At 39.0% G+C, this 15,774-nt stretch overlaps 1 protein-coding gene across 1 annotated transcript in view; it reads right to left on the bottom strand.

The window, feature by feature from the left end:
• Window positions 1-15,774, bottom strand: part of LOC143388718 (ATP-dependent RNA helicase DDX1-like) — a gene marked incomplete at its 3' end in the record, with an annotated part of 46,363 nt that overhangs the window by 25,008 nt on the left and 5,581 nt on the right. The window contains exon 6 of the mRNA XM_076842299.2: window positions 14,293-14,340. Within this exon, the coding sequence (XP_076698414.2) occupies window positions 14,293-14,340 (48 nt within the window). The remainder of the gene's footprint in view (window positions 1-14,292; window positions 14,341-15,774) is intronic.

The raw sequence follows: 15,774 nt of genomic DNA, 5'->3' as shown, positions 1-15,774 counted from the left end.
GTGCCACAAGACTGAGCAAACAAGAAGATGAATCACACTCTTGTCGCTGAAATTCAAAGATGCAGCAGGTGTGAAACTCAGGATGACTTTGAGTGTAAGAAGATCAGTCACTGTAGATCTGATAAGAATACTAAAAGTCACCTGACTCCAGGAAAAACAACAAAATTATAGTTGGTGACCAATTTGAAGAAACTGTTTTCAAAAACCTTCCAAAATATTCAGGCCATTAAAAGAGTCTCTGTATAGATCAGAATATCTATATCTATATCTATATCTATATCTATATCTATCTATCTATCTATCTATCTATATATATATATATATATATATATATACACACACACATACATACATACATACATCCCCAAAGCATCAAAATGCTATTCCAAGAATATGCATGCATGCTTGTGAGTATGTGCTTATTTATTAAAAATGATGTGATTAATTGTATCAAGCAGTATTTGAGGGCTTTAACAACAAACCTGCATGATATTATATATTATTAAAGTCTTATTTGTGAAAATAAAATGCTTACCTAGTAAATCGGGTGTTATAAAAACATTAAAAGACAAAAAACTTACAGATCAAACACTATAAATAAGTAATATCATAAAAGTTTAAAAAACAATGTAGTTCTATCAGAATATTATTGGAATTTGATTTCTAGGGGTAAAATAGGAATATGATATATATTATTTAAGTTAATAGTAGAAAAACACTTCTCAGTGATGAGAATCCATCCTCAAAGATAACACTGTCACCATGAGCAGGTTATTTGAAAGATTAACACTACTAAGGTTTGCTTTTATTCTGTGTTGGATATTCAAAATTGGTTCAGATAATTGAAAAATTACATGCAGCTGCTTTGCCCAGTTGCATTTAGGGAGTATGTAAAAGCCAATTTTCTGTAGTGGACAAATGTAATCACAAATTCAAGTTTGCCCTAGGTTCCTCTGGACCTGCACAGGCCCAGCATTATATACGTCATTTCCATCTAACAATAAAATGCTGCTGTGCACATTCAGATGTGGGGTTTGCAGATCATATAACACCAGCTCACAGAGGGCAGTCCAGAGGCACAGTTACTAGGCTGCATGTGCCATAGGGTCAGCTGTGCAGTCTCAGGATTTACTTTTGAAATGAAGGACGATTGGCACTGGAGAAGGAGCAGTGCTACAATTCTTGTACTGAAAAATTTTAGAGACCTTAAAGAGCTGCCCCGTATGCCATTCACATTTTTGGTTATTAAAGCCACAAATCATGAAAGTTTGAGCTATATACTGGAACTTCTGTGGAGTTGTGGTCTGGGTCTGACTTAAATGCATCACCCTAGCATACTGTGGTCAATGGGTCAGAAACAATCTACTAAAAAGTTCCTCCTTGTTTATGGAAGGCTGTGCAGGATACAGGAAATTGCTCTTCATTATAATCTTAAATTTCCCAGATCAATGGACTGCTAGGACCTTTCCCAATTTGTCACATCCCTGGATTTTCATGGGTTTTAGGTCCTTGTCCTGTCATGTGCTCACACTAAGGTTCCCAGCATCCTGGCTCGCTAGCCCCAATTGGCACAGTATCATCAATAGCTTTATGTGCTTTTAAGATGATTGAGGTACCTGAACTCTACATGTTAAACTCAGAAGGAGAGTTGACTATAATTTGACGTATAAAAAAAGAACTTCAACTGTTGTCCCCAACTCATGAGGCATGATGATCTGGTTCACTTTGTTGGAGGGAGTTCAAAACAAAGCATAGTGCTCAGACATACCCTCTTGTCATGTAGCAGCCAAAGGATGTCTTTATCTGATTGAGTAGAGATAATACACCTGCAATCACACCTGGGATAATATCACCACCCAAGTGTGTTTTCAAGTGTCCTTATTCATTCTGCAGTGCTCTCTGGCCATCTCAACTGGATATTCAGCCAAGTCCTATAGAGACATATTCAGAAAGCCCCTGAATCCCTGGAGGCTCTGATGGAGACACCAGATTCCTTCCTGCCCTTGGGATGCAATGGTTCAGCTTGCTATCACAGGGGGAAGGTGTGAAAAGAGTTTCAGGACTTCCACTTTACCCTCCCTAACAGAACCCATATCAGAAATAATACAGCAACTAATGTGGAGATCCTGTAGGTCACCAAGGGTACCCTCCCTCACTCTGTAGTCTAGATTTGGGGCAATAACTACAGGATGGACTTGTGGTTCAGTTAATCCCTCTGAGACAGAGTTGGGCCAGGATTCCATTTGTCACTTGACCTCCAAAAGTTTCTGCCCTAAGCAATGGGGGTCTTGGTGGAATCTCAGCATATGAGCAAACCCAGCAGAAATCACAAACCTATAAACTATACATATTACCCCTTAAAAAATCTAGTCATTTGGGTAAATGGCTACAGTACATTTATAGTAAGATTTGGAGGGATATTCTCAGACACAAAAATGGACTGTGTTAGGTTCTCCCTCAAGGAACCTGACCTCCTGCCAATCAAGGAGCAACAAGTCTGTGAATTGACACAGGTCAGTGTACCCGTGAGCTGCTATAACAAAATACCATTCAGTGGGTGGCTTAAACAGCAGTACTTATTTCTCACTGTTCTGGGAAGCCACATAGTCTAAGATCAAGATGTAAATAGATCTGATGTCTGCTGAGGGCTTTTTTTCTGGTTTCAGATATATTTCTTCTCCTTGAATCCTTACATGGAGAAAGAGAGAGAGGGGGAGGGAGAGAGAAAGGGAGAATGAGAATCATATCTTTCCTCCTTTTATATCGTGAGGGTTCTACTCTCAAGACCTCCCATAGGCCCACATCTAAATACCATCACATTGAATTCATCTGATTTTTACTACCAGACCTAAATACCTGAGGCAGGCTTGTGTTATACAGGAGAGATTTATTTAGCTTGTCATTCTAGAGATTCAAGGGCATGGTACAAGCATAGCTTGTCTCTTGTGAGGACCTCATGTAGGAGCAAATGCCAGAGGGAGTGATCATAATGACAAATAGTATGCAGGAGAGTGACTCAGGCGTTTGACCATTCTCAGTCTCGTGACAGCTTCCCAGTCCCTTCCCAGGGCATCCCCACAATGACCCAACTCCTCCCACCGGTTCCACCTCCCAAGGGTTCACTGCATCACACCAACATGCGGAAGACCAAGCCTCTGTCACAGGAGCAAATTTTCATGTTAAAATATAAATTTTCACATACAAAGTTTGAGGGAACCCAAACATTGACTCCATTAATACAAATCAACTAAATTTCAAAACGACCGCTTGAACTTTTCCAATTATGTAGGTCAAACACTACCTAGAAGAAACCACTCCTCTACTTCATTTCTTGAAATTTGTCATGCATCTGCCACCACCAGAGGTCCTTGACACTTACCACAGGGACTGGGCCCATGTTACCTGGTAGTTGCGTGTTACTCTGTGGCCTCCACCACTGTGGAATCGCTGTTGTGAAAAGAGGCCTGATAAAAACCGTGACAACCAAACTAAAAATCATCACTCCCTATAGGGAAAAATTGTAAAGAAAAAATTACAAAGCTAATTAATTGATTATTTACTTATTTAATTTTGTGATGTTGCTGACATTTGACAGCTTTCTGGAAGACTCCACCTTTCAAGATTGTTTTCATTACTTTGTCTGCAATGCCTTTTTGCATTTATAGTACTGCACCTTTTACTTGAAGGACTTTATTCTATGAACCACAGGAGTCACCTTGATGTCCCCTGAAGTCTGATTGGATTACAACATCATCCAAATGTCCCTAGGCTGAGGAACATCACTACACTTCCCCACGCCCTGGTGTCTGTCCTCATCAGGGATGTATGTGGTCAAGGCATGAGAGGGAGTCCCAGTGGCTTGTTCAAAATCGATTAAAGCATTTCTTGTAGTTAAAGTCTTTTTTTTCCCTTTAGTGAAGGAGCCAGAAAGCATTTCCTATGAAGTAGAAGATAGTAAGCACTTTAGGTTTTGTGGAATGTCTGGTCCCTTTTGCAAATGCATGATTGCCATCATAGTGCAAAAGCAAACATAAAAAACTTGTATCCGTTTTCCAATAACAAGGTATTTACAAACAAGCTATCTGGCTTGATTTGGTTCATGGACTTGGTTCTGATACAAGTTTGCCACAGCAGCTCTTGCAATTCAGCCTCATTGATTCAGATGAACCAGTTAGCTAACCAATGATCTATCAGTGCAGCCATAGGCCATATGAGCTGATAAACTAAATTCTTGCTCATTGTGAGTGCATTTACCTAGTTTTTGTGCTTCCTGATCTAACATGCTCAGAATGTACTCCAGTAGGTCCTTCAGATTCCTTTCAATCCATATTGAAAATATTCTGCCATGTTTTTGTTCTAAAGATTCTTTTCTCCCAGGTGGGTCATTTCCCTTCTCTTGCTCGGCTCTGTTAGAGTTTGACTCCTGCAGTGGGTTTGGGAGAAGAGGCTTCTGCTCCATGAAGAGCTACTGCCAGGGTTTCAGGATGAGAAGGGTGGTTCCTTCCCTGAGCCGGGAGGAATTTGGAGAGCAGGCGAGGACCACTCAGGGTGACCTAGGTGCAGCAGTACTCAGCTAGATGCTGTCTTCTGAGGTAGCCCAATCCTATGGCTCAGCACACTCCTGCCCCTGTTAGTTCCCTTACTTTGGGAAAAGAATCCTACAGGGTCATGTTTATCAGCGTAGCAACTCTGACAATTAGAATTGGGAACAATGCTTGATTTTTCAGCCACATCTACCCTGAAGGTACAGAAACTTAAGGCCATCTTTAAAACTGTCCTGATGGCTCTGAGATTCCCCCCCTACACTTGAGCTGGGTACACATCTGAGTGTTTTGGTGGGTTCTTCTTTCTGTATCTCTTTCCTTTCTATTCTGCCCAGAGAGACCAAAGGATGATCACTTCCTCTCCACTCCCCGCCACAAACACACACAAAGCCTCCACATACCATATAGCATCATGCCCTAGGAAAAAACTTAAGTAACTTGAAACCCAAATTCTACTCAGTTCTATTTTCTGGAGCCAATCCTGGTGACAACTTCAAACCTTGTACTCACAGGATGGGATTTAATAGAAGTTAATAAAATGTGAATTTATAATGTTGATAGTTGGCTTATGTTAGACAATCATGGATACAAGGACCCTGGTGTCACAGAGCAGGGAAGGTGTTAGTTCTTATATCTAAAAGGGCAAGGAGATGGAGTGCTTGCAGACCAGGAGGACCAGAGGCTATGGGAGAGTGTGGACCAGCGGAGGTTCAGCACCCACTCACGAATGCCCTGGAGTTTCTCAGCCGCAATCTGATGATGATTGTTGGTCTCTGTTAACTGAACCTGTGCAGAAGGTAGAAGCAAAGAAACTGGATTGAAACCAACCACAGAGGCAGCTTCCTGAGGCAAAGAGCAGGTCAGACAGTACACAGCAGAACTGGAGGGTCCTGACTGCAGTATGCAGACATGCTATTTCTTACTGTCTTCTAGTCTCAGTTCCATAGGTGAAAAAAATCACTTCTGTTATTACCTAAATAAGAAACCATATATAAAACCTATGGTTTGTGGCAAGCATCACTAATTCATAGCTGCTCAGATTATTACTTTAATTTTACACAAAAGTAGGAAAATACGGTAATATATAAGTAATAGTGTTTAATGATCAAAATACTTTGAGCAACATATTTATGTTAGCTCTATAATATACATGTATAAGTATACATAAAACTTATTTTTATTGAAGGAGAAATATATTTAAGGATGGGTTACAGAAAGATGGTCAATGACTGACAGTTTCTAATACAAAAATACATTCAGAAGTCTTTTTTCTAGAAGTAGTATTTTCTGGTAACTAAAATGCTTCTTATGCATGTGCCAGATGTTATCAGTGGAGAATCATTATTATTTACAATATAATTAAAGGATTAAACAATTTACAACAAACAAACAAAAATACAACTCCATAATTTCATAATTGAAGAGGACTTTCAAAACACTGCTTTTATTTATTAATCATTATAGCAGGTACTCATGCCATCCTGGAAAAGAAAGTAGTTAAATGTCCAAATGTGCATTAATTGTGACTAGTGATAGGAAGATAATTCTGCCATGGCTGCTGAAACAGAAGAACAAAATTGAAGATAATCCAGGGAATCGTGCTTAAGAATTGTTAAATGATTATTGCGTAATGTAAAGTGGCAAATGACACTTGATCCACTCCTCCAACAGAAGGTGGTAGCATTGAAAATCAGCTTGCAAACATTTTCCTGCCACTTCCTTAATGTGGATAAGATGGTATAACTAAAATTTTTTCTTACCCTGCCCACACGGATGGACTCAAAACTGGCTTGTTGCCATCCTGTTTGGGGTTTTGGTCTGTGAGGGCGCAGGGGTTCTCAGCTCTGATCTCTCCTCTGAGATCAGGTTGCTCCATCATTGATTGCTCCACAGCTAAGTGCAGACTCAGCCCTCATTCCCCTGAGGAATCATATGGTGTCCTCACATCCTAGGACCAAAAGCGATCATTTCCTCTCTCTGGAGAGGACACATGGGCCTGCGTGGAAAGGAATCTTACCCTGCTCAGGCCGATGTCAGACGTGGCTGCTTGCCCTGCATGAAAGGCGCAGTGACTCACCAGGAGCCATTCAGAAGGCACTTATCTCACTCAATCAAAACTCCTTGCCTCCGGTGTTTATGCCTCTCCCCTGACCTTATGCTCTCAACCCTTCAGGAGTGCCAACGATGGAGCACCTGGCTTTGGCACAGCTAGATGAACACTAAGAAGACTTGTGGTTCTTTTTTCAAGTTGTTTTTGGATAAAACAAAACAAAATCACACAAGTCCACTGACTGAGGTCATTTTAGGAGTAAGGACCAGCGGGGGGAATCTCTGAGGATACCAGGCTTTTTCAGACCATTGCCTCTATCTCTGGGCCACTGGCCACAGCGTCTCCATAGCACTGTCACCACCTTGCTCTAGGCCTTCTGCTTGCCTCTTGCTTCTCTTCTCTGCCTCTGCTGACGTCCTGCTCTCTCGCCTGGGCACTGGTGTCTTACAGCTGGGCCTACACAGGGACTACGGGCCTCTGCATACACAACTGGAGAGATGGCATTGCAGTTCGTGTCTTACCTTTGGGTATTTCTTACCACCATTTCTGAAGAAAGTCTTCTGTCATCTTCTGTTTTTTTTTTTTTTAATTGGTTGTTCAAAACATTACAAAGCTCATGATATATCATCTTTCATACAGTTGACTCAATTGGGTTATGAACTCCCATTTTTACCCCAAATACAAATTGCAAAATCACATCAGTTACACACTCACATTTTTACATAATGGCATATTAGTGGCTGTTGTATTCTGCTGTCTTTCCTATCCCCTACTATCCCCCTCCCCTCCCCTGCCATCTTCCCTCGCTACCTCATCTGCTGTTGTTCAATTCTCTCTCTTGTTCCCCCCCTTTCCCCTCACAACCTCTTCTATGTAATTTTGTGTAACATTGAGGGTCTCCTACCACTTCCATATGCTTTCCCTTCTCTCTCCCTTTCTCTCCCCCCACTCGTCTTTGATTAATGTTAATCTTTTCCTCATGCACTTCCTCCCTGTTCTGTTCTTAGTTGCTCTCTTTATATCAAAGAAGACATTTGGCATTTGTTTTTTAATGATTGGCTAGCTTCGCTTAGCATAATCTGCTCTAATGCCATCCATTTCCCTGCAAATTCTATGATTTTGTCATTTTTTAGTGCTGTGTAGTACTCCATTGTGTATAGATGCCACATTTTTTTAATCCATTCATCTATTGAAGGGCATCTAGATTGATTCCGCAGTCTAACTATTGTGAATTGTGCCACTATTATCATTGATGTGGCAGTATCCCTATAGTACACTCTTTTAAGATCCTCAGGGAATAGTCTGAGGAAGGCGATAGCTGGGTCAAATAGTGGATCCATTCCCAGCTTTCCCAGGTATCTCCATACTGCTTTCCAAATTGGCGTTACCAATTTGCAGTCCCACCAGCAGTGTACAAGTGTACCCTTTTCCCCACATCCTCACCAACACTTATTGTGGTTTGACTTCATAATGGCTGCCATCTTACTGGAGTGAGATGGTATATTAGGGTGGTTTTGATTTGCATTTCTCTGACTGCTAGAGATGGTGAGCATTTTTTCATGTACTTGTTGATTGATTGTATGTCCTCCTCTGTGAAGTGTCTGTTCAGGTCCTTGTCCATTTGTTGATTGGGTTATTTGTTATCTTATTGTTCAATTTTTTGAGTTCTTTGTATACTCTGGATATTAGGGCTCTATCTGAAGTGTGAGGGGTAAAAATTTGTTCCCAGGATGTAGGCTTTCTATTTACCTCTCTTATTGTTTCTCTTGCTGAGAAAAAACTTTTTAGTTTAAGTAAGTCCCATTTATTTATTCTTGTTATTAACTCTTGGGCTATGGGCGTCCTATTAAGGAATGTGGAGCCCGACCCCACAGTATGTAGATCGTAGCCAACTTTTTCTTCAATCAGACGCAGTGTCTCTGAATTGATATCTAGCTCCTTGATCCATTTTGAGTTAACTTTTGTGCATGGTGAGAGAAAGGGATTCAGTTTCATTTTGTTGCATATGGATTTCCAATTTTCCCAGCACCATTTGTTGAAGATGCTATCCTTCCTCCATTGCATGCTTTTAGCCCCTTTATCAAATATAAGAAAGTTGTAATTTTGTGGATTGGTTTCTGTGTCCTCTATTCCATACCATTGGTCCACTTGCCTGTTTTGGTACCAGTACCATGGTGTTTTTGTTACTATTGCTTTGTAGTACAGTTTGAACTCTGGTATCGCTATACCTCCAAATTCACACTTCCTGCTTAGAATTGCTTTTGCTATTCTGGGTCTTTTATTTTTCCATATGAATTTCATGATTGCTTTATTTATTTCTACAAGAAATGCCTTTGGGATTTTAATTGGCATCGCATTAAACCTGTAGAGAACTTTGGGTAATATCGCCATTTTGATAATGTTAGTTCTGCCTATCCATGAACAGGGTACATTTTTCCATCTTCTAAGATCTTCTTCTATCTCTCTCTTTAGGGTTCTGTAGTTTTCATTGTATAAATCTTTCACCTCTTTTGTTAGGTTGATTCCCAAGTATTTTATTTTCTTTGAGGATATTGTGAATGGAGTGGTTTTTCTCATTTCCGTTTCAGAAGTTTTGGTGCTGATATACAGGAATGCCTTTGATTTATGCGTGTTGATTTTATATCCTGCCACTTTGCTGAATTCATTTATTAACTCTAGCAGTTTCTTTGTAGACCCTTTTGGGTCTGTTACATATATTATCATGTCATCCGCAAATAGCGATAATTTAAGTTCTTCTTTTCCTATTTTTATGCCTTTAATTTCTTTTGTCTGTCTAAATGCTCTGGCTAGTATTTCAATAACTAAATTGAATAGAAGTGGTCAGAGAGGGCATCCCTGTCTTGTTCCAGATTTTAGAGGGAATGCCTTCAGTTTTTCTCCATTTAGGATGATGCTAGCCTGAGGTTTAGCATATATAGCTTAAAGTACAACATCCCTTTATGTTCAAAACACTAGAAAAACTAGGGATAGCAGGAACTTACCTCAACATTGTAAAAGCTATATATGGCATCTTCTGTTTTGCCCAGCCTCCCATGGATCTCCAGCTGCCTGCCTGTCCTGAGGATTGCCAGCTTGCGACCTATTTCCTCAGTCTTGTCCAACTTGCTGTGGTGAAGTAATGAGGAGAGAGCCCAAATTGAAACAAACAGACCTAAAGAGGCACCTCAGCACTGCAGAAGCATGCAGGCCACTAGTTGTAGAATGGCATGGGTAGTACTTCCACCAGAGGGTCCTGGTGGATCTGGTACAGTCACCCTTCGAGTCATTGCCCCTTACTGTGTCCTTGAGCCCCCCCCCCCAGTGCTGTTTCCTATCTGACCACTTCACTCACATTCTGACTCAGGGAGTACAGAAAGCTCTTCTGTTTTAAATTCAGTGGTCGGTTACTGATTTCCCTGCCTCAACTATCACTTCATTCCTGAGCGGCTTCCCCTGCTCTCGGCATTGCCTTGCCTTCTCCCTTCACTGCCCCATTCACATCTTTCTCTGCCAGATCTTTCTCTTATCAGGGAATATGGGAGTTTGTGGACCGTTTGCACTTGGTCTTTTGTTCTTTACCTCTGAATACACAGGTGGAGTCCCTGCACAGCCACCTGTCTGCAGATGACAGCAACATTTTTTATCATATATTCTCTTAGTTTCAGCAGAACACTCTAGACTATTTGGCTCTGGTTTCCACAAGGGAATTTCCCACCAAGGAATTGAAGTTTAATATACTTAATATTGAATTGTGAAATAAATCCATCTTTCAACCTGCCTACATACCTCGATTTTTCTACTTATAATAACACATTTCTATAATCACATGGTATGAAAATTTCCCCTGAATTTGAACACTCACATAAATCTCAATATGTATCTATCGATGTTCAAGTCATCATACTGGCTGCTATAGAGTAGTAAGTCATTTATTCACAATACCCGCGGATATTACAAGCTTTCAAGCAGAGTATGGCAAAAGCATTAGGTATTGCATCCTTTAAGGAGACAATAATTGCTCTAACAGACAAACCTTCCCAACTACAAAACCTATAATATAGAAGTTTATATTGGACTCAGGTAAAATCCATTCAGGCATTCCTGATCAGCAAGAGGCTGTCTTCCAAATGAAGGTTGGAGTTGCTACTTACAGACCACTGTGCATGTATTTAGAGGCATACAGAGGTATGTGTCACTGGGAATTGAGATTTTGAAATGGAAGAAAGGATTCATACTCAAAAGAGAACAGTTGAGAGGACCCCTCATGGTATCCTGAGTAAAAATCAAAAGTAGCCATAAACATGCATGGTGAATTAATTTTTTTTTTCTCTCTCTCTCTCTCTCTCAAAAAAAATGGTACCCAAACCTCCCTACAGAGAATGCCAGGTAAGCAAGAAATGTCTGCTGGGAGCAGATGAGAGAAACTGAAGGAAGGAGATGCACATGAGGAATGAGGCAGACAAGCCCATGACTGAGAAACCAAGTGGAAGAACAGGAGGGTGGTAGACAAGGAAGAAATAGTCAAAATTTTTGGAACAGGTAATGAGAAATTTTGAGCCAGGATTAGTAAGCATCCCAGAAAGCACCTGCATGTGATGTGTGGGAGATGTGGGGGTGAGGAAAGGGGGGACTCCTGCACCTCCACACCCCAGCTAGTCCTCAGGCCCTTGTGTGGACACTGCCAGTTAATGACTGAGAACCGGAGGCTCCAAGGTCCTTCGCTAGCCCCAGGCCCTTTCTCTGACCAAACCAGTATCTGCCTTATTGAAAAGAGTGGGGTGCATCCCCCCCCCCCCAGGCGCAGAGGATAAAGTCAAGAATGTCTGTGTCCTACTTTTACTCTCTAACTAGTGCTTTCTTTTCTAGAGCCGCTTTCTGCCAAACTTGACATGATGCAAACCTACATCAAGCTGCTCTCAGATCTGGACTGGGACTTCATTTAGGATTCTATCCATATTTTCTTTCCAACAAGAAGGCTATTGTGAACAGTGAGCCTCAATCAACCCTTCCTCCTCATGCAAAATTAGCGCTGCAGTGAGAGGAGCCTGTTGGCGTCTTTGATGAGTACACAGCAGATTTGCTTCATGTACATTCTAGGTAATAAAATGGATGTGCATCTGCCCTTTCTCACCTCCTGGTCTTCAGCAAATGTCCAGCTTTCTCTGAGATCCAGTTTGGACATTTCCAGTGTTTTCCCATCTTACCCCGAGTGGAAGCTAAATCTCTCACCCAACTCTGCAAACACCTACAAGACCCTCTCTTCCAAATCCCTAATTGCTTCTCCATCTAAAACTCTCCCTTGCTCAATTGACTCCAGATGCAGCGACCTCTGCTGTTGCCTGAATGTGGAGGCCACCCTGCACCAGTCTGGTAGACTGTTCCACTGGATGGCCACACTACCCACCTCCTCCCTTTGTTCGGCTGAGGCTCAATTGTCTTCTGTCCAAGAGGCCTTCCCTGACCATTCTCATCTACTCATCTCCACCACCCAGGGTCTCTTACTCTCCTTCAAGTTTTACTTTTGTTTCCATTTCTTTTTCATAACATTGACATCACTCTCCATGTTGTGTATATGTATAATTGCTGGCTTTCTCTCTGGAAGATGAGCTCTCTGAGGCAAGCATTTTGCTTTGTATAAATTTTTAAGCTAGTACAAATATTGATGTGGCCGTGTCACTGTGATATGCTGATTATAAGTCCTTTGGGTATAAACCAAGAAGTGGGATAACTGGGTCAAATGATGGTTCCATTCCAAGTTTTCTGAGGAATCACCATATTGCTTTCCAGAGTGGTGATACCAATTTGCAGTCCCACCAGCAATGTATGAGTGTGCCTTTTCCCCCACATCCTTGCCAACATTGTTACTTAAATTCTTGATGATTGCCATTCTGACTGGAGATGAAATCTCAGTGCTTAGTTTTAATTTACATTCCTCTAATTGCTAGAGATGTTGAACCATTTTTTCATATATTTGTTGATTGCCTGTATTTCTTCTTCTGTGTCTTTTCAATTCCTTTGCCCACTTATTGATTGGTTATTTACTGTTTTGGTGTTAAGTTTTTTGAGTTCTTTATATATCCTGCAAATTAATGCTCTACGTACAGGTGTCAAAGATTTTCTCCCATTCTATAGGCTCTCTCTTCACGTTCTTAATTGTTTCTGTAACAGTGAAAAAGCTTTGTAGTTTGATACCATCCCATTTATTGATTCTTGATTTTACTTCTTGCACTTTAGGAGTCTTTTTGAAGAATTCAGTTCCTCATGCGACATGATGGAGATTTGGACTCACTTTTTCTTATAGCACAGGTCTAATGTGTAGGTTCTTGATCCATTTTGAGTTGAGTATTATGTAGCTTGAGAGATAGGGGTTTAATTTCATTTTACTACACATGGATTTCCAGTTTTCCTGCCACCATTTGTTGAAGAAGCTATCTTTTCTCCAATGTAGTTTATGGCACCTTTGCCTAGTATGAGATACTGTATTTCTGTGGGTTTGTCTCTGTATTTTCTATACTGAAGCACTGGTCTTCATGTCTGTTTTGGTGCCAATATCATGCTGTTTTTCTTACTATAGCTCTGGTATTGTGATGCCTCCCGTTTCACTTTTCTTGCTGAGGATTGCTTTGGTTATTCTGGGCCTCATTTTTCCAAATAATTTCATAACTGCTTTTTCTATGTCTATGAAGAACATCATTGGAATTTTAATAGAAATTGCATTAAATCTGTAGAGTGCTTTTGGTAGTATGGACATTTTAACAATATTAAATCTGCCTACCCAAGAACATGGGAGATCCTTCCATCTTCTAAAGTCTTCTTCAATTTCCTTCTTGAGTATTCTATAGTTTTCATTGTAGAGGTCTTTCACCTCTTTTGTTAGACAGATTCCCAAATATTTTATTCAATTTCAGACTATTATGAATGGGATAGTTTTCCTAATTTCTCTTTCAGTTGATTCATTACTAATGTACAGGAACATAATTGATTTATGGGTGTTAATTTTATATCCCTCTGCAGATTTTTCTTATTGCTGTGTCTTTCTTACCAAAATTGATAAAACTTTATCTGCTAGCTACATAATGAACCTTTATTAATTTATAATGATTCCTCATTTTTCATCAACATTCCATGTATTCTTATCTATTACTTGTCTACTATCTTTTTATGATATCTTCTTCACATTAAAAAAAAAAAACTATACAACTACACCTATGTTTTCTTTTATAATTTCTGAGATTCCTATTTGGGTTAATAATGTTTCACCAGTAAATTATGTATGTGATTTTCTACACTTATATATGATTACACACACACACACACACACACACACACACACACACACACAATTTAAATCTTAAATACATATGAAATTTATTTCTAACTCTGATATAAATTGAAGTCAATTTTATCTTGTTCCAGATGGATCATCAATTGTGCCAGCAGGCTTCACTGAATAAATCCTTTTTTCTCACTGAAATGAAACACTATTTTTTCCTTGCATATTAACTGAGATTTATTTCCATTACATTCTGCTGTCTAGTCCTATTTCAGTATTATACTGCTTAATTATAGTAACTGTTTTCCAATATCTGGTAAATTAGATCATTTATTAGACTTTTTCATAATTTTCTTAATAGTCCACATATTTTTCAGAAGAAAGTTTCTGAATTACAGAGGAGCAGGTAAAATCTGTCTACTTACCAAAAGCAGATCCTCTGTCATATGGATTCATTTGCCATTTGTTGAGCACTAAACCAATAACAATAAGAAAAGTTACCCAGAAATGTATGACATTAAAAATACTCTATAAAAAAAAAACAAAGCACATATTTTATATTTTACATGATATCTTAATTCCTCTAGATTCAATATGGTCACACACATTATTTAGAATATATATTTAAAGCTAGAGCTTTTTTGTTGAAAATCAAAACATGTCAAAGATAGTAATCACTGGCTTATCTAGGATTAAATTCTTATTTTCTTACTTGATTCAGTACACTTCTTATTAGGTGACTTTGACCTTTGTCCTCATTCCTACTTAGATGGTTGGTAAAATGAAGTTTAGGTAAATAAGCATACTGACTTCAATCATATTTATCAATAACTGGCCTGTATTTCAGAATCTAATAATTATTCTTCTATTATTATTAAAGGAAAAGCAAGACCTTTATCTTAATTCAATCATATTAAAAAGTTACACATTTTTTGTTTTTTTGTGATTGAAATTTTCCTTTTCTAAAATATTTTAATAGTCTATGAATAAAGAATTATAATAGCTAAGGAGAAGACTATTTTCTAGTCCAACTTTCTGCCCAAGGTAGAAATCCTTTCTAGATCATTTCTGATCAAAAGATATCCATCATGGGGCTAGGGTTGTAGTTTGGTGGTAGAGCGCTTGCCTTGCATGCATGAGGCACTTGGTTTATACTCAGCACCACATAAAAATAAACAAAAATAAAGATATTGTGTCCATCAAGAGCTTAAAAAAAAGATTTCCATCATTGGCTTAAATACTTGGAATAATGGAGAACTATCTTTCTGGAGGTTCTCTTCCCCATTGTTGGCTCAATTTAGGTATTGGGAAGTACTTAAGTTAAACAGAAATCATGCAGATTATTTTTAACTGGTCCTGGTCCTACTTTCTAGAATTATTTTCTCTGCAGATCTCCTCCACAAGTTGACAATTACCCTATTTCCTTTTGTACTTCTCCATGTTTCGATATCTTTTTAATTTCTCAGAGGACATGATTTTTTTCAAACCCTCACCATTCTAATTGTCCTGCTTTAGAAGAATTCTCTTTTATAATCATCTCACATAAAAGATGACATACAGTTATGACAAATTCTGAAACTATTTTATAATAAACCAATAGTCTAAATAGTTATACTCATTTTCTATTTCACAATTCAATTATAAATGAATTCTATGAACTATATAACATTGTTATTTTCAAACAAGCAAAAAGAAAATGTGATATGCCCATTCACTCTACTTAAGCTTGCTATTTTGTCACAATCCTATTTTGTAATATGACACAAATGACTTTGAAATATAAGTTTTGTTAAATTATAACAAAACCACAGATTAACTAAAATAAAACAGAATTTAAAAAGTGTTTAACAAAAGCAACATAATGTAAAATAAAAGTAAGATTGTTCATGGCACAGAAAGAATCATAA

Source organism: Callospermophilus lateralis, unplaced genomic scaffold, assembly GCF_048772815.1.
Source record: "Callospermophilus lateralis isolate mCalLat2 unplaced genomic scaffold, mCalLat2.hap1 Scaffold_1353, whole genome shotgun sequence".
In the NCBI taxonomy this organism is placed as follows: domain Eukaryota; kingdom Metazoa; phylum Chordata; class Mammalia; order Rodentia; family Sciuridae; genus Callospermophilus; species Callospermophilus lateralis.
Note: the sequence above shows the minus strand (reverse complement) of the source record. Positions and strands in the feature narration are given on the sequence as shown.